General features: G+C 36.0%; 1 protein-coding gene across 6 annotated transcripts in view; it reads right to left on the bottom strand.

The window, feature by feature from the left end:
* Positions 1-19,086, bottom strand: part of POLQ (DNA polymerase theta) — a 137,169-nt gene that overhangs the window by 59,471 nt on the left and 58,612 nt on the right. For all 6 annotated transcript variants that reach the window (XM_047735589.1, XM_047735595.1, XM_047735592.1 and 3 more), the window contains one exon: positions 2,422-5,516. In XM_047735589.1, coding sequence (XP_047591545.1) covers positions 2,422-5,516 — 3,095 coding nt within the window. The remainder of the gene's footprint in view (positions 1-2,421; positions 5,517-19,086) is intronic.

Genomic DNA, 19,086 nt, shown 5'->3' with positions numbered 1-19,086 from the left:
GCATTTTGAATTGCTATAACTCAAACAGAAATAAAGACCATTTGAACACTACAAGCATCCTACTTCTTGGTGAATAATCAGGTATGATTTGGTATCTGGATTCAACATTTTTTGTAAAAGAAGGCATCTCCAACTTTATAGATATAGGTCAAAAACCAATCTATCTTATTTGCAATTATATCCCTTATACCTTGGAAATAAATGCACATATTTGTTAAATTTAAGTGCTAACCCCTAGCATAGAGAATATGCTCAATTTTATGTATGTTGAATAAAAAATGGAAAGTATTAGTCAACACAAAAAGTACATAAAACATGTCATTAACACATGTGGTCCATGACCTAAGTGTCCACTGATAGACAAATGAATAAGGAAGATGTGGTACACATATACAATGAAATATGCTGCTAAAAAAAAAAAAATGAGAACTTGCCATATAAGACAACATAGACTTAGAGGGTATTATGCTAAATGAAATAATTTAGACTGAGAAAGACAAATACCATATGATTTCACTTCATATGTAGAATCTAAAACAAAAACACACAAATAGGGGCACCTGGGTGGCTCAGTGGATTAAAGCCTCTACCTTTGGCTCAGGTCATGATCCCAGGGTCCTGGGATCGAGCCCCACATCGGGCTCTCTGCTCTGCGGGGAGCCTGCTTCCCTTCCTGTCTCTCTGCCTGCCTCTCTGCCTACTTGTGATCTCTGTCTGTCAAATAAATAAATAAAATCTTAAAAAAAAAAACCACACACAAATAAACAAAAAGCAGAATCAGACTTATAAAAACAGAGAATAACTGATGGTTGCTAGAGGGTAGGGAAGGTTAGGGGGTTGGGGAAAATGGGTGAAAAAGAGTGGAAGATATGGGCTTCTGCTTATGTAATGAATAAATCATGGGAATAAAAGACATAGCATAAAAATATAGTCAATGATACTGTAATAGCAATGTATGGGGATAGATGGTATCTATACTCTTGGTAAACACAGTGTAATGTATAAATTTGTCAAATCGCTATGTTGTTCACCTGAAATTAATGTATCATTATGTGTCAACTATACTCAAGTAAAAAAATTAAAAAACAAAACACATGTTCTAAAATTGAAGATCAAATACTCAAACTTTTATGAACAAATCCATGCATAAATACAGAGATTTAAGAAATCTTATCAAACCTTTGCTTTCCACAGAAGGTTGTCAAGCTGACTACAGCTATTACCAATTATACAAAATCCTTAGTGTCATGAAGTAAGACAGGGATATGTATAAATGGCATTATCTAACAAAAGGTTCAAGTCTCTTAAAACCTGGAAGGGCTCTATGAGCTTCGGGGTCAACATTTTGGCACAGAATTCATGAACATCAGTTGGAGGTACAAGTCTACTTGACATAAGTACTGAAATATGTAGGTTATATACATTGTTTAAAATATAATGCCTTTTTTCTACGTACTTTTGTGATTATATAAGTGAATAAGGAAATTACAATGTAATAGAAAATAATTCATAAGCACTGATGATTAATAAAAACTATGATGCTATGTCATTAAAATACCAAAAAAGGAGATCCTTGTTCAAAATACATAGTTTTCACAAACTTATATTCTAATATTAATATATTATATATAAATAATCACACACACATATATATGATTTTCTTAAAAAAGATACACCCTGTTTAATGGTAAATTTTAGCATACTCTAGCACCAGATATGGCCTGGAGTTGAAGAGACCCCTGTGAAGCCTCATAAAGTGAAAAGTATAAGGAAGTCAACAATCAAACAGAAGAGCTCCATGGCCTGACACAGGGCCAAGTCCAGACTAGCATTGAAGAAAGAGCTACCATTTGAGAGATGGATTCCTGATACACCCAATGATCAAGTGCTGGGCCTCAAACCAGCCACAACTGTGGTGCCTGCAGCAGCAATTAGCTTGGCTTCTATGTCTTTGTCCTGAGAGAAAAGACTGGTCTGGAACTCCTTTTGGACCACCTACTGTGGAGATGTGCTATAGGAAGGCTGTTGAGGTGGGATCCATGGCTTATGAAGAAAGAGGCAGACATAGGCCTAATTAGACCACAGCTACAACAGTGGATCAGTGCTAGGTAAATGAGTAGTCCCTTGGTGGTCTACATGAGTTCAGTAGTCCAGCTTGAGCTTTTCTCTCAGTGCTTGGCTCTCATACCCACATGTCCTGGAGTCACCCATCTCTTATACCAGATGGCAACTATTGTTAATCTAGTTGCACTCAACAATAAAGCTGTTCTACAGGTAAACCCACATAGAAGAAACTTTAATTGAACTCTGAATAAATTTATTACATTTAATATCCAAAACTGAAAAGGCTCAGGCCCATCCCAAACCACTATTTTACATATAAAGATGAAAATATGAAAATTTTTTTTAAAAAGCTCTTACCTTGCTTAAACCTACCACCAATAGCAGCACTTTTAGATGTCAAACTACTGATCTTTTCACAAGCCAGTGAGATGGAAAATCGCTTTTTGCTCTGCCACTCCTTAATGAATGTTCGAAAGAGAGTTTGGTCACTTGCTACATCAATTATGGCCAAACTTCCTGGGCTGTACGAGGCTGGAGTTAACTGCAATCCATCTTGTGATAACTGCAGTGAAAAAGGTGTGTCTCCAATAAGACTGCCCTCTTTTAAACCATTTCTACTCTGTGAACTTAAATCTTGGTTTTTAATATTTGAAGATGAGTCAAATGAGTAGTTTTCACCAAGATGTAAAACACTATGTGTTTTCTGAAGTTTTACAGAAGATGTTCCAAGAATACTTGGAAATACCAGTTTAGAAGCAGATACTGGAGTGGGTGTAGGAGGAATGAGTCCATTATCATCAACTACATAGTTCTCTTTACAAGGCAAGTGGGATGTGGTTTCAGCATGAAGGGCATTGGTCTCCAGTGTCCCAATCTTGCTTTTTACTTCAATATTAGGGGCAAATGAGATCCCCTGCACTTGATTTGGCTCCAAATTTGAAATCACTTTTTGCTTGTCATTTACCTCTGTATTTTTTCCTTTCAAACTAGATAAGTTTATAGTGGTTAATTTTTGCTTTTCATTTTCTAGAGGACTGGACACTTTGTCTAAAATTCTCTGCAGTCCTGGACTTAAATCAAATGATGCCCCTGACCATATGAATGCATTATTTTCCTCTATCTCAGTTAATTTGGGTTTTTGAGACCTTTCATCTTTATCTCCTCCAATTACTTCTCTTTGTGGATAATCATTACCTACAGTCACTGGATCACTTAGTTCTAATGCTCTAAAAGATACTGCAGTATTCTGTTTCTCTTGGACAGGACATATTTCTACATTATCCAAAGCTTCAACCATCTGAGCAGAATCCACTTCTGAAAATATAATAGACTCATCACTGAAACAAGTGTACTGTTGCTGATTATCTTGATTCTCATTCATATTTGATTTTCTTATTGTGCCCTCTCGTTGCAGACACACAGAATGACTGAAATGGTTTGATGTTAGTGCAGAAGAGAGGGATTCTTTCACTTGTATATCAGGTGGTTGTTCTTTTACTAGGTAGTCTTCATTGAAACTGTCAAACAGTAAACTATCACTCAAATTCAAACTTGTTTCAGGAACTGGCAGACATTCTGTTTCTATGCCAGTGGTAATTCTCTTTTGAGGAACCAGAGGTGTAACTGGTTTCATAGCTTCTTGTGTTTGATAACCTTGAAGAAAACTATTTAATTGAGAGTCAGTGACAGAAAGTTCATTCCTTTTAAAACAAGGGCCATTTTCCCTCAAAAGTATTGGAGAAAGAAAAACTGTGCTTTCTGGAGTCAGGATATCAACCCCATCTGAATCAGTGCCTTGTTTCATATTACCTACAGGCTTAAGTTCCAAATGATTTTTATTTGTCACTCCGGGAGAATGCTGTTCACCAGGAAAAGTAATACAAATCTCATTCTGAAAAGAGAGTATGGAACTCTGGTTGTCTAAGCATTTCTGCATCTTCCCTGTTGCCAGCTTGGCATACTTTGCTTCTGGTTTGGCATTTTCAGTTGCCATCTGTTGTATTATTTTCTCTGACTGAGTATCCAGGTAGAAACTATCTTCAAATTCAAAAGGAACTAAACCTAAGTCAGAAACACAATTATTCTTTGTTTTGTTTGCCGCATAAGCTTCTGTTTTTTCTTGTTTTCTAGATGTATTTAGAAAATTCTCATGCTGGCCTTCTGATCCTCGAGTTGGGAGTATCTCAGTTCTGCTCATATTATCTCCTGATACCCAAAAATTATTTGATTTATTTTCCTCACTATTAAACTTCATAATTCCACACTTGATAATAACATTTGAGTCTCTATTCATATAACTACTGCCTGTCTCACAGGGCATTTGTCTCTCTATTATTTTTTTCTGTTTGGTGTAAGTGTTCGTCTGTTTATCAGATTGTTTTTCTGAGCACTGGTTAACTGAGTAGGGGTCACATTTTACATAAACATTCTGGTTTTTTGAATTGTTTTCTACCACCAAGGCTGTGTTTATTTTTTCTGACTCAACAACAGCAAATTCTCTTCCATTTTCACTAACCATATTAGTGGGTTGACAAGTCACTTTTTTACTCTGGGATTGTATGATAAAATGTTCCACAAGAATATTACTTGTTTTTGTTTTGTTCTTTGAACTTTGTTCTCTTTCTAATGAGAATGATGTTTTGCTATATTTTCCCTCAGCACAGAATGACACATTTTCAGCAAAAGGGTCTGGACTTCTAAATTCTACATTCTTTTCATCTAAGGTAAATGCATCCCCATAATAAATAGAATTAGACATAGTCTGTTCCTGTAAATCAATTCTACACATCTCAGTGTCTTTTTTAGGGCTACTGTGTTTAGATTGTTTTACAAGTTTACTATGTTTCCAAGATCCAGAGGCAGTACTCATTGTTTCTGAATTGAAACTCTGAGCTTCTTTTTTTGTTTTCTCAAATAAGAGAGTCTGAACAACTTTCTTAGTGCGTGCTCTTCCCTCACTCAGAGAGGTTCTTAGCTTTTCTTTACTTATATTCAAAGAAGCCCGTTTTCTTGCTCTGGAAATGGAATGTACCTGGCGTTCTTGATTCCCACTCTGTAACTTATCATAAAAGGAGTTTGTATGCTCTCCACTTTTCTCTAACTCTTGCACAGTACTTGATGAAGGCTTAGCAGAAGAATCACTAAACATCGAGTTACTTTTTTTCTTTGATGTTAATCTTTCACAAGATCTTTTAGTTTGGGATATATATTTCTGTTCCTTTACTTCTGACTCACTGCTGGTCAATGAGTGTGTATCAGAATTTAAAAGGAAGTATGAATTCCATTGCACTCCCATTTCAACTAAGTCCTGCTGCAGAATCATTTTGGCTTCTTCCACAATAAGGGCTGCTGCTTCCCTTTCAGTTAAACCTTTCCTGCCAGTCACCCAAATAGTTCGCATATTCCGACGTTCTTCAACTGCTTCCTCTTCCTCATCCATTGCCTTTCGGGCACTATAAAGGATGCAGGAAAAGAAATACATTAATGTATTAATTCATTCATGCATACCAAAATATTTACTAAGCATTAACCTAATCTGTTCTAGGAACTAAAGAAATTGCACTGAACAAGAGGGAAATATATCTACTATTTTAGAGCTTACATTCTTGTTGTGGAAATCAGAAAACAAATATTAAAATATGTCAACTGGTAAGAGTGGTGTAAAAAAAAATGAAGCACCAGGAGATGGGTGGTTCCGTAATTTTTAAATAGTATAATTAGAGAAGGCCTCACCAAGATCCATTAAACAGACACCATTTAAAATAGTGTCATAAAACTTTCATTAAAAACAAATCCTATGTAATATGAACTCTGGAAAAAATAATTGAAGGAACTAGAGAGTGACCAAAAGGAGAAACTGAAACCTGGAGTTTATTGATGGGCAAAATTTGAAAAAGAGCTCAGAATAACTGCAAGAGATAAAAAACCATCGGAGAAAGTCTGGATTTGAGAGATCCAAAGAAGGAGAACCCGAAATTCTTCATATAAATTCTGCCCAAATATCTGGCTGCCCACTAATCTATGCAAGTGTGGGCAGACTCCAAAGTCTAAACAATTAAACAGAGTTTTGAGTGACTGTCTACTACAGGAAGACAAAGTTTAGAGTTTGAGTTCAGCCAAGCTGACTGATAAGATATCAATGCTTTTCAGGATAAAATAATAGATCCTATGCCCTACAAGGCAAAACATACACAAAACTGAACTACCATGAAGAGAAAGAAAAAAAAACAAACAAACAGGATGAGATATGGCAATTATTAAAGAAATAATAGCCAAGAGATTTCTGTTTCCAACAAGGATGGTGTAATAGGGACCAAATTAGCCTGTAACCCAAAACAACTAAAACCAAGGCTAGCTCTTAAAAGACACTGCAGCTTCCATTTTGCTCTCTCTTGGATTACTTACTCTAGGGGAAGCATAGGACAACATGCAGCTCTATGAAGAAGTTCACATGGAGAACTGAGCACCAGTTTGCCAGTATGTGTGCAAGTCATCTTAAAAGCAGATCCAATTCAAACCTTCAGATAACTATAGTCCCAACCGACAGCTTTACTAAAACCTCAAACCAGACTGCTAGCAAAGGTGCTCCCAAGTTCATGACTCACAGAAACTTTGAGTTAATATATATTTATTGTTGCCTTTAAGCCACTAAGTTCTTTAAGATATAATCTCTACACCTAACATGGGGCTTGAACTCATGACCTTAAGATCAAGAATAGCACGCTCTTCTAACTGAGCCAGCCAGGCACCCCTAAGCCACTAAGGTCTTAAAGTAATTTGTTTCATAGCATTAGCTAACTAATTAGCCTACTAAAATTATCAAACTTCAAAGATATAAAAAAGAAATCTCAAGGCCTACATATTTAGCACAAAAGAATTATATTCCCATTAAAATTCTTAAAAAATAGCATGCAGAGCAAAGAAAGAGCATTTTCTTAAAACTCAGTAAAAGAAAGCATGGACCAAAAATTTATATCTAGCCAAGATGTGCCTCAAATATTAAGGTTACGGAAAAATAGTTTTAAACATACAAGATGTGGGGAATTCTGTACTATATTAGTCCTCAAGAAATCTATTAGTGAATAAGTTTCATCCAATCAAGAGATGACTAGAAGTGGTTCAGCATTAAGACCAATGGTAAGAATTTGAATAAATAAAAATGTAGATTATATTAATTTTCCATTTCTACACCCTACAAGGATGGGGACAAGGATGGAAAATTAATGTACAAATGTTTTATGTTGAGACAAAGTAGAAAATGTACTTTTTAAATGGAAGGAAAAGGACAGGAAAAAAGAAAAAGTGAGCTCAATGTCAATGACTATTGTTCAGGCAGTATTTAGGTATTATAGAATAACCTTAAATTCTTGACAAACCAGGGGCACCTGGCTGGCTCATTTGGAAGAGCATGTGACTCTTGCTCTCCAGGTTGTGAGTTCAAGCCTCATGTTGGATGTAGAGACTCCTTAAAAATAAAATCTTAAAAAAAAAAAAAACCAAAAACCTTGACAAACCAGATAATTAAAAAGTACACAAGTACCCACTAGAACAAAAATATATACCTTTCTAAATATAAAAATAAAACTACAAAGAGTATCCTTGGGCAGAAAAAGAAACATAGTAGATATACAATACACATAATTATAAAATAATTTGAGAATTGAAACTAAACATTTTAGTTAAATCAATAAATGTGAACAGGAGTAAATAACCTATTAAAAGAAAGATTTCAATTTGGATCAGAAAGTGAAAGATAATTACATCTCAGTGTGGTATATAAAAGGTTTATCTAAAACAAATTGATTCTAAAAGACTAAAACTAAAGGGATGGGCAAAAAAGTTTCTAGACAAAGGGAAGCAAGAAGAAAGCAGTGAGGGACAGACTGCATTAAACAAAAAAGGGTAAAATTTACTGCTAAAAACACAAATCATAATAAAGATAACATGACCAATCAGTCATATGTACTATGAATATGTACACACCAAATAACAAGCAATACTTTTTTTTAAAGATTTTATTTATTTATTTGAGAGGCAGAGATCACAAGTAGGTAGAGAGGTAGGCAGAGAGATAGGGAGGAAACAGGCTCCCTGCTGAGCAGAGACCCCGGTGTGGGGCTCAATACCAGGACCCTGGGATCATGACCTCAGCCGAAGGCACAGGCTTTAACTCACTGAGCCATCCAGGCGCCCCAACAAGCAATACTTTAATGAAGCAAAGACAAGAAATACAAAGAGACAGAGAGAAATATATTAACAATTAGTGGACTTCAGTAAACCACTCTCATTAAAAGACAGATGAAATGTTGAGGAGGGGAATAAATAAAAATAAAGAAGACCTAATGAACATAACCAGTGAAGCAGACTTTATGAATATACCTCAAACATTTTACCTTTATAATAGAGAACACAGTTTGTATTAGTCATGTATTAGGTCACAAAGAAAACATCAGTGAGTTCCATAAAGTATATGTGTTACAAACAACACTATTAGATTGCAGTGCAATAAGACTAAAAGTCATTTAACAAAATTAAAAAAACAGAAAGCACTTCTACCTGGGCAAAAGAGGGAAAACATGATTTCTAACAAATAAAATGAAAACCTCTACATATCACACAGTCTGTGAAGTATACTTAAAATAGAGACCACAGGAAAATTCACAGTACTGAATTCATAGTACTACACTAAAAACAGCATTTATCAGTAAAAACATAAGTCAACAAATTCCTAATTCAACAAAATACTAGAAAAAGTACAACAAAATAAAAAGGAAGCAGGAAGAATGAAATGTAATATTAAAAGCAGAAATTAATAAGGTATTTTTTTAAAAATATCCCCAATAGGCCAGAGGAGCCAAGATGGTGGAGGAGTAGCAGATTGAGTGACACCAGGTCGCAGAAGTTCAGCTAGATAGTTATCAAACCATTCCGAACATCTACAAACCCAAGAGGAGATCGAAGAGAAGAAGAGTAGCAATTCTAGAAACAGAAAATCGACCACTTTCTGAAAGGTAGGAAGTGTGGAGGAGTAAATCTGAGGCGACAGGAAGATAGACTGCAGAGGGAGAGGTGGGCTCCCAGCAACTGGTGGAGCAACGGAGCACAAAATTCAAACTTTTAAAAGTCTGCTCCACTGAGGGACATCGCTCCAGAAGCTAAGTGGGCGTGGAAACCTCACAGGGACAGTGTGGTCTCAAGTCCCATGGGGTCAGAGAAGGATCTGCATATATTGGTGTCTGAGTGTAGCAAAGCTCACAGGTATCAGAGTGGGAAACCCGGCTACAAAGAAGGAGCCCAGGAGTGAGCTTTCAGCTCAGGATTACCTTAAACTGTGATCTGTGGCACAGTCAGGCCACTGCTCTTTGAGCAGGAACCCCACAAGTGGCAGATCCGGGGAGACCCGCCTTCATCCACCAGAAGAGCAGAGCAACAGGAATCTGTTGGGTTTGGAGACTCCAAACGGGGCTGTGTGCGGGAGACAGAAACGCTCAGTCACAGGCCGGAGGAGCCCGAGTGCAGCCAGAGACCAGGGAGGTGGGAGTGATTGAGTGCTTTTCTCTGAGGGCACACTGAGGAATGGGGCCCGAGCTCTCGGCTCCTCTGGGCCAGAGATCGGGAGGCCGCCATTTTCATTCCCGTCCTCCAGAGCTCTACGGAAAGCGTTCAGGGGACAAAAGTTCCCAAGAGTGAACCTGAGCAGATTATTTAGCCTAGCCCCTGGCAAGGGTGGCACAATTCTGCTTTGGGCAAAGACATTTGAGAATCACTACAACAGGCCCCTCCCCCACAGAAGATCGGCAAGAACATCCAGCCAAGACCAAGCTCACTGATCAAGGATAAGAGCAGAATTCCAGAGGAGGGGAAAGCAAAGCATGGATTTCATGGCTTTTTCCCCATGATTCTTTAGTCTTGCAAAGTTAATTAATTTATTTTATTTTTTTCTTATTCTAATTTTTCAACTTTTACTCTTTCCTCTTTTAACATTTCTTCACTAGTTTATCTTAATAATACCTTTCTAAAAAAGAAAATCTTTTAAAATTTCATTATTATAGTCATATTTTATCCTTTATTGTATCTAACTTTATTTTTTGTATACATATAGTGTTGTTTCTTCTAAAAAATTTTTAGGATACAATTTCTTCTAATAGATCAAAATATACCCTAAATCTAGCACAGGGCTTTGTTCTAGTCTCCAGCCTGAGCAAATTTCTCTCCATTTTCTTTTTCTTTCTTTTTCCAACCAACTTATCAATTCCCTTTTTAGAATTTTTTTTTAAATTTTCATATTCTGTCCCTTCATTGTGTTTACCCTTATTTTTGTATAAAAATATATAAGTCTTTCTTTCTTTAATATTCTGGGAGGTATGGGGCACCTGGGTGGCTCAGTGGTTAAGCCTCTGCCTTCAGCTCAGGTCATGATCTCGGGGTCCTGGGATCGAGTCCCGCGTCGGGCTCTCTGCTCTGCGGGGAGCCTGCTTCCTCCTCTCTCTCTCTCTCTGCCTGCCTCTCCACCCACTTGTGATCTCTCTCTGTCAAATAAATAAAATCTTAAAAAAAAATTTTTTTAAAATATTCTGGGAGGTAGTTTCTTCTAAGAGTCCAAAATACGCCCACAATCAAGTCGGTGGCTCTGTTCTATTCACCAGTCTAATATATATATATTTTAAAAAACTTTTTAAAATCTTTTTTAAACTTCCTTTTACCTCCTTTCTTCTCCCCCCAATTTGGGGTCTCTTCTGGTTTGGTTAGCGTACATTTTTCTGGGGTCTTTGCCACCCTTATAGAATTTAATTCTCTCGTTCATATATTCTTATCTAGATAAAATGACAGGACGGATAAACATACCACAAAAAAAAAAAAAAAAAGAACAAGAGGCAGTACTGAAGGCTAGGGACCTAATCAATATAGACATTGGTAATATGTCAGATCTAGAGGTCAGAATGATGATTCTCAAGGTTCTAGCTGGGTTTGAAAAAGGCATGGAAGATATTGGAGAAATCTTGTCTGGAGAAATAAAGGCCCTTTCTGGAGAAATATAAGAATTAAAATCAAACCAAGCGAAAATCAAAAAAGCTATTAATAAAATGCAATAAAAAATGGAGGCTGTTACTGCTAGGTTAAATGAGGCAGAAGAGAGAATTAGTGACATAGAAGACCAAATGATGGAGAATAAAGAAGTTGAGCAAAAGAGAGACAAAGAACTACTGGACCACGAGGGGAGAATTTAAGACATAAGTGATACCATATGACGAAACAACATTAGAGTAATTGGGATTCCAGAAGAAGAAGAAAGAGAGAGGGGAGCAGAAGGCATATTGGAGCAAACTAGTGTAGAGAATTTCCCTAATATGGCAAAGGGAACGCGCATCAAAATCCAAAAGGCAGAGAGAACCCCCCTCAAAATCAATAAAAATAAGACCACACCCCATCATCTAATAGTAAAAACTTACAAGTCTTAGGGACAAAGAGAAAATCATGAAAGCAGCCTGGGACAAGTCTGTAACATACAATGGTAAAAATATTAGATTAGCAGCAGACTTATCCACAGAGACCTGGGAGGCCAGAAAGAACTGGCATGATATATTCAGAGCACTAAATGAGAAAAACATGCAGCCAAGAATACTATATCCAGCTAGGCTATCATTTTAGAAGGAGAGATAAAAAGCTTCCAGGAAAAACAAAATATAAAAGAATTTGTAAACACCAAACCAGCCCTACAGGAAATATTGAAAGGGGTCCTCTAAGCAAAGACAGAACCTAAAAGTAATAGACCAGAAAGGAACAGAGACAATAGACAGTAACAGTCACCTTACAGGCAAAACAATGGCACTAAATTCCAATCTGTCAATAGTTACCCTGAATGTAAATGGGCTAAACACCCCAATCAAAAGACACAGGGTATCAGAATGGATAAAAAAACAAAACTCATCAATATGCTGTCTACAAGAAACTCATTTCAGACCCAAAGACACCTCCAGATTTTAAGTGAGAGGGTGGAAAATAATGCTAATGGACATAATGGACAATGCTAATGGACATCAAAAGAAAGCTGGGGTGGCAATCCCTACATCAGAAAAATTAGATTTTTTAAAAAGATTTTATTTATTTATTTGACACAGAGAGATCACAAGAAGGCAGAGAGGCAGGTAGAGAGAGAGGGAGAAACAGGTTCCCCGCTGAGCAGAGAGCCTGATGTGGGGCTCAATCCCAGGACCCTGAGACCATGACCTGAGCAAAAGGCAGAGGCTTAACCCACTGAGCCACCCAGGTGCCCCAGGATAAATTAGATTTTAAGCCAAAGACTATAATAAGAGATGAGGAAGGACACCATATCATACTTAAAGTGTCTGCCTTACAAGATCTAACAACTTTAGATATCTATGCTCCTAACATAGGAGTAGCCAACTATATAAACCAATCAATAACAAAATCAAAGAAACATATCGACAATAATACAATAATAGTAGGAGACTTTAACACCCCCCTCACTGAAATGGACAGATCATCCAAGATCAACAAGGAAATAAAGGCCTTAAATGACACACTGGACCAGATGGACATCACAGATATATTCAGAACATTCCATCCCAATGCTACAGAATACACATTCTTCTCTAGCATACATGGAACATTCCCCAGAATAGATCATATCCTAGGTTACAAATCAGGTCTCAATCAGTACCAAAGGATCATTCCCTGCATATTTTCAGACCACAATGCTCTGAAGCTAGAACTCAATCATAAGAGGAAAGATGGAAAGAACACAAATATATGGAGGCTAAAGAGCATCCTACTAAAGAATGAATGGATCAACCAAGAAATTAAAGAACTGAAAAAATTCATGGAAACAAATGATAATGAAAACACAACGGTTGAAAATCTGTGGGACACAGCAAAGACAGTCCTGAGATGGAAATATATAGCGATAACAAGCCTTTCTCAAGAAACAAGGTCTTAAATACACAACCTAACCCCACACCTAAAGGAGCTGGAAAAAGAACAGCAAAGAAAGCCTAAACCCAGCAGGAGAAGAGAAATAATAAAGATCAGAGCAGAAATCAATGAAACAGAAACCAAAAAACAGTAGAACAAATCAACGAAACTGGGAGCTGGTTCTTTGAAAGAATTAATAAGATTCATAAACCCCTGGCCAGACTTATCAAAAAGAAAAGAGAAAGGACCCAAATAAATAAAATCATGAAGGAAAGAGCAGAGATCACAGCCAACACCAAAGAAATACAAACAATTATAAGAACATATTATGAGCAACTATACGCCAGCAAACTTGAGAATCTGGAAGAAATGGATGCATTCCTAGGGACATATATATACTACCACAACTGACCCAGGAAGAAATCGAAAACCTGAACAGACCCATAACCAGTAAGGAGATTGAAGCAGTCACCCAAAATCTCCCCAAAAAAGAGCCCAGGGCCAGATCCCTTCCCAGGGGAATTCTAGCAAATATTTAAAGAAGAATTAATACCTATTCTCCTGAAACTGTTCCAAAAAAATAGAAATGGAAGGAAAACTTCCAAACTCACTTTAGGAGGCCAGCATTACCTTGATCACAAAACCAAAGATCCCATCAAAAAAGAGAATTACAGACCAATATTCTTGATGAGCACAACTGCGAAAATTCTCACCAAAATACTAGCCAATAGGATCCAACAGTACATTAAAAGGATTATTCACCATGACCAAGTGGGATTTATTCCAGGGCTGCAAGGTTGGTTCAACATCAGCAAATCAATCAATGTGATATAATACATTGATAAAAGAAAGAACAAGAACCATATGATACCCTCAATAGATGCTGAAAAAGCATTTGACAAAGTACAGCATCCCTTCCTGATCAAAACTCTTCAAAGAGTAGGGATAGAGGGTACATACCTCAATATCATCAAAGCCATCTATGAAAAACCCACCGCAAATATCATTCTCAATGAAGAAAAACTGAGAGCTTTTCTGCTCAGGTCAGGAATATGGCAGGGATGTCCATTATCACCACTGCTATGCAACATAGTACTAGAAGTCCTACTCTCAGCAATCAGACAACAAAAAGAAATTAAAGGTATCCAAATTGGCAAAGAAGAAGCCAAACTATCACTTTTTGCAGATGATATGATACTTTATGTGGAAAACCCAAAAGACTCCGCTCCAAATCTGCTAGAACTTGTACAGGAATTCAGTAAAGTGTCAGGATATAAAATCAATGCACAGAAATCAGTTGTGTTTCTATACACCATCAGCAAGATAGAAGAAAGAAAAATTAAGGAGTCAATTCCATTTACAATTGTACCCAAAACCATAAGATACCTAGGAATAAACCTAACCAAAGAGGCTAAGAATCTATACTCAGAAAACTATAAAGTACTCATGAAAAAAATTGAGGAAGACACAAAGAAATGGAAAAATGTTCCATGCTCATGGATCGGAAGAACAAATATTGTGAAAATGTCTATGCTACCTAAAGCAATCTACACATTTAATGCAATCCCTATCAAAGTACCATCAATTTTTTTTCAAAGAAATGGAACAAATAATCCTAAAATTTATATGGAATCAGAAAAGACCTCAAATAGCCAGAGGAATGTTGAAAAAGAAAGCCAAAGTTGGTGGCATCACAATTCCAGAATTCAAGCTCTATTATAAAGCTGTCATCATCAAAACAGTATGGTACTGGCACAAAAACACATATACATCAATGAAACAGAATAGAGAGCCCAGAAATAGACCCTCAACTCTATGGTCAACTAATTTTTGACAAAGTAGGAAAGAATGTCTAATGGAAAAAAGACAGTCTCTTCAACAAATGGCATTGGGAAAATTGGACAGCCACATGCAGAAAAATGAAAATGGGCCATTTCCTTACACCACATACAAAATTAGACTCAAATGGATGAAAGACCTCAATGTAAGAAAGGAATCCATCAAAATCCTTGAGAACACAGGCAACAACCTCTACGACCTCAGACACAGCAACTTCTTCCTAGAAACATTGCCAAAGGCAAGGGAAGCAAGGGCAAAAATAAACTACTGGGACTTCATCAAGATCAAAAGCTTTGGCATAGCAAAAGAAACAGTCGACAGAACCAAAAGACAACTGACAGAATGGGAAAAGATATTTGCAAACGACATATCAGATAAAGGGCTAGTGTCCAAAATCTATAAAGAACTTATCAAACTCAACACCCGAAGAACAAATAATCCAATCAAGAAATGGGCAGAGGACATGAACAGACATTTCTGCAAAGAAGACATCCAGATGGCCAACAGACACATGAAAAAGTGCTCAACATCACTCGGCATCAGGGAAATGCAAACCAAAACCACAAAGAGATACCACCTCACAGCAGTCAGAATGGCTAAAATTAACAAGTCAGGAAATGACAGATGTTGGTGAGGATGCGGAGAAATGGGAAACCTCTTACACTATTGGTGGGAATGCAAACTGGCGCAACCACTCTTGAAAACAGCATGGAGGTCCCCCCAAAAGTTGATAATAGAACTACTCTACAAACCAGCAATCGCACTACTGGGTATTTACCCTAAGGATACAAATGTAGTGATCCAAAGGGGCACGTGCACCTGAATGTTTATAGCAGCAATGTCCACAATAGCCAATCTATGGAAAGAACCTAGATGTCCATCAACAGATGAATAGGTTAAGAAGAGGTGGTATAAACACACACACACACACACACACACACACACACACACACACACTGGAATACTATGCAGCCATCAAAAGAAATGAAATCTTGCCATTTGCAACCACATGGATGGAACTAGACGGTATTATGCTGAGCAAAATAAGTCAATTGGAGAAAGACAACTATCATATGATCTCCCTGAGATGAGGAATTTAAGAGGCAAAGTTGGGGGCTTGGGAGGTAGGGAAGGAAAAAATGAAACAAGATGGGATTGGGAGGGAGACAAACCATAAGAGACTCTTAATCTCACAAAACAAACTGAGGGTTGCCAGGTGGAGGGGGTTAGGGAGAGGGTGGTTGGATTTTGGACATTAGGGAGGGTATGTGCTATGATGAGTGTTCTGAAGTGTGTAAGCCTGATAATTCACAGACCTGTAGCCCTGGGGCTAATAATACATTATATGTTAATTAAAAAAAAAAAAAAAAAAGAATGGTTGCCAAATATTCAAGAATCAAAAAAAAAATTTGTCAAAAAAATACTGTCATGTTGTTTTTTTTTTCTCTCCAATATTCCGGTGCACATAAAAGATTGAATTTGAAGATGTAAGGGGGGAAAAGTTTGTTACTTAGCTAAACAATGCAAGAGTTTATATTAAAACTTAAACTTTTCATGATATAGATCAATAGTAATTTTACACATTTTTTCCTAATATGACTCTATATAAAGAAGACTTTAATTATAATTGATAGTATTTTATGATGGGGAGCTGCAGAAACTATAACATTTTCATAGAACATTTTGTTGATACTGATAAATTTAAAGATTCTTTCAAATTTATGTAGCGCTCATTAGAACTCAAATTTAGAGAATGGAGGACAAGGGAAGATGGAGAGGAGAAGGGAGTTGAGGGAAATTGGAAGGGGAGGTGAACCATGAGAGACTATGGACTCTGAAAAACAATCTGAGGGTTTTGAAGGGGCAGGGGGTGGGAGGTTGGGGGAACCAGGTGGTGGGTATTAGAGAGGGCACAGATTGCATGGAGCACTGGGTGTGGTGCAAAAACAATGAATACTGTTACGCTGAAAATAAATTTAAAAAATTTTTAAAAAAATAAATACATTTTTTTTTAAAAAAGGAAAAAAAAAAAACCTAAACAATATATGCACCAAAGTTATTCACTGTAGCATCACTTGCCATAACAAGATACTGGAAACAATCCTGTTACGCTGAAAAGAAATAAAAAATAAAATAAAATAAAATAAAGATCTTTGGTGCTCTTAACAAAAAAAGAAAAAAAAAGAACTCAAATTTAGTAATAGAGAGTCGACATGAGTTGGTGAATTTAATTAACATGGATATAATTTTGATACTGGTACAGTTTGCTTTAAAACTAAATTATTCTAAAAAACTAGGTTTTATAAAAACAAATTTTAAAGACAAATTATTTTTATGCTCTATTCAATTTTTGGTCAAACTTTAGGTTATTTGGAAATATTTGACTCTGTGAATCTACTTTCTCAACCATATGTTACATTAAATCTAAATACTTATCTTTTTTTCTAATTTAATTAGAGCTTCTGAATCAATAGGTGTTGCAAGTATCAAATACATCCATTTCTTCTAAGTATAAAAAGGACTGTAAAATATCTCATTGATTTTTTGTATTGATTACAAGTTGAAATGCCAATATTTTGGATTTATTGGTTTAAATAAAATATACCATTAACATTTAAAAAAAGACCTAATAAAACAAAATTCTGGATTTTTACAGAATTTCAAAAGTAGATAAGCCACCAGCTAATCTGATTAAGAAAAATCATAAAGTAGAAATTCATAAAACAGAAAATTACAAAGAAGGAATAACTATTGAAAAAGAAAAAATACTTAAAATTCCTAAGAAACTAACCTACAAATAAGTCTCTATAAAAATATATTTGAAAATCCAGATGAAATGGTAATTTCCTAGGGAAATACAGATTACTAAAATTGACCCTAGATATAGAAAGCTTAGAGAGACTAATTTCTGAAAAAATGAAACAGACAAAATGATCGAGACTAACCATCCAAGATAGTTTCATACAGTAAACATATCAAACCTTCTACTGGTCTCAAGACTCTATAAATTACTGAAAAGCACTAAAAACAAAAAACACTTCATAATTCTTTTTTACGAAGAAAGTCTGATACCAAAACTTGAATAAAGATAGTGCAAAAGAACACACAATGCAAGAAAAATACTATTTTTAACATTTAAATGTTATTTATAAATAACAATGCAAAAGTAACTATTTTAAACATTAGCAAACAGAAACCAACATCATGTAATAAAATAAGATGACCAAATTAAATTTATTTTGGAACATATGATTGATTCAGTGTTAGGAAATCTATTAATATAATGTACTGTGCTAATAAGTGAAACAGGAGAAAAACCCTGTCAATATCTCCATAGATACTAAAAAATCCTTTGACAAAATTCAATACCCAATCATGATAAAAGTACTCAAGGAAATTTCATTTAATGAACATTTTCTTAAAATGATAATACATACATATAAACCTACATATATGCACACACATCATAGTCCTGAAGACAATACCCTCCTAAAGTAACACCAGAGGCATTTCCTCTAAGATCCCAAACAAAGCAAAAATGCCCACTATTACCACCATCCCTAATACTACTACATATTAGAGGTATCAGCTAATGCAATTAAGAGAAAACAATTAAAAGCACGTGAATTTTTTTTATGTTTCAGTATATTTTTTTAAATTTTATTAATTGACACATAATGTATTATTAGCCCCAGGGCTACAGGTCTGTGAATCGCCAGGTTTACACATTTCACAGCACTCACCATAGTACATACCTTCCACAATGTCCATAACCCCCACCACCCTCTCCCTACCCCCCACCCCCGGCAACCCTCAGTTTGTTTTGTGAGATTAAGAGTCTCTTATGGTTTGTCTCCCCCAAGCACGTGAATTCTTAAGGAAGAAGTAAAATAGCTATTTGCCATGATACAATAATACACCTGGAATATTCTAGAAAATCAATGATAAAAATAATTCAAACAATAAAAGATTTCTAAAAATAGGATAAAAAATATACAAAAAATCTTCACATACTCAAATAATAACTATGTAGAAGACATCATAGTAGAAAGCCACCAATTAAAACAACACTGAAGATTTAGTAACAACCTTAACGAGAAATGTATAAAACCTGTGTAAGCAAAACCTAAAACTTCTAAAAACTTTCTTGAGGAAATGTTTTGAAAACTCTTGAAAATCACAAAACTAGATCAAAATCAAAGATGTTACCTATCCTTGGGAGAGGTTGACAAAACAATATAAAGATGTTGA

This window comes from Lutra lutra, chromosome 1 (genome assembly GCF_902655055.1).
Source record: "Lutra lutra chromosome 1, mLutLut1.2, whole genome shotgun sequence".
NCBI lineage: Eukaryota > Metazoa > Chordata > Mammalia > Carnivora > Mustelidae > Lutra > Lutra lutra.
This window is presented reverse-complemented; position numbering and strand designations above follow the sequence as displayed.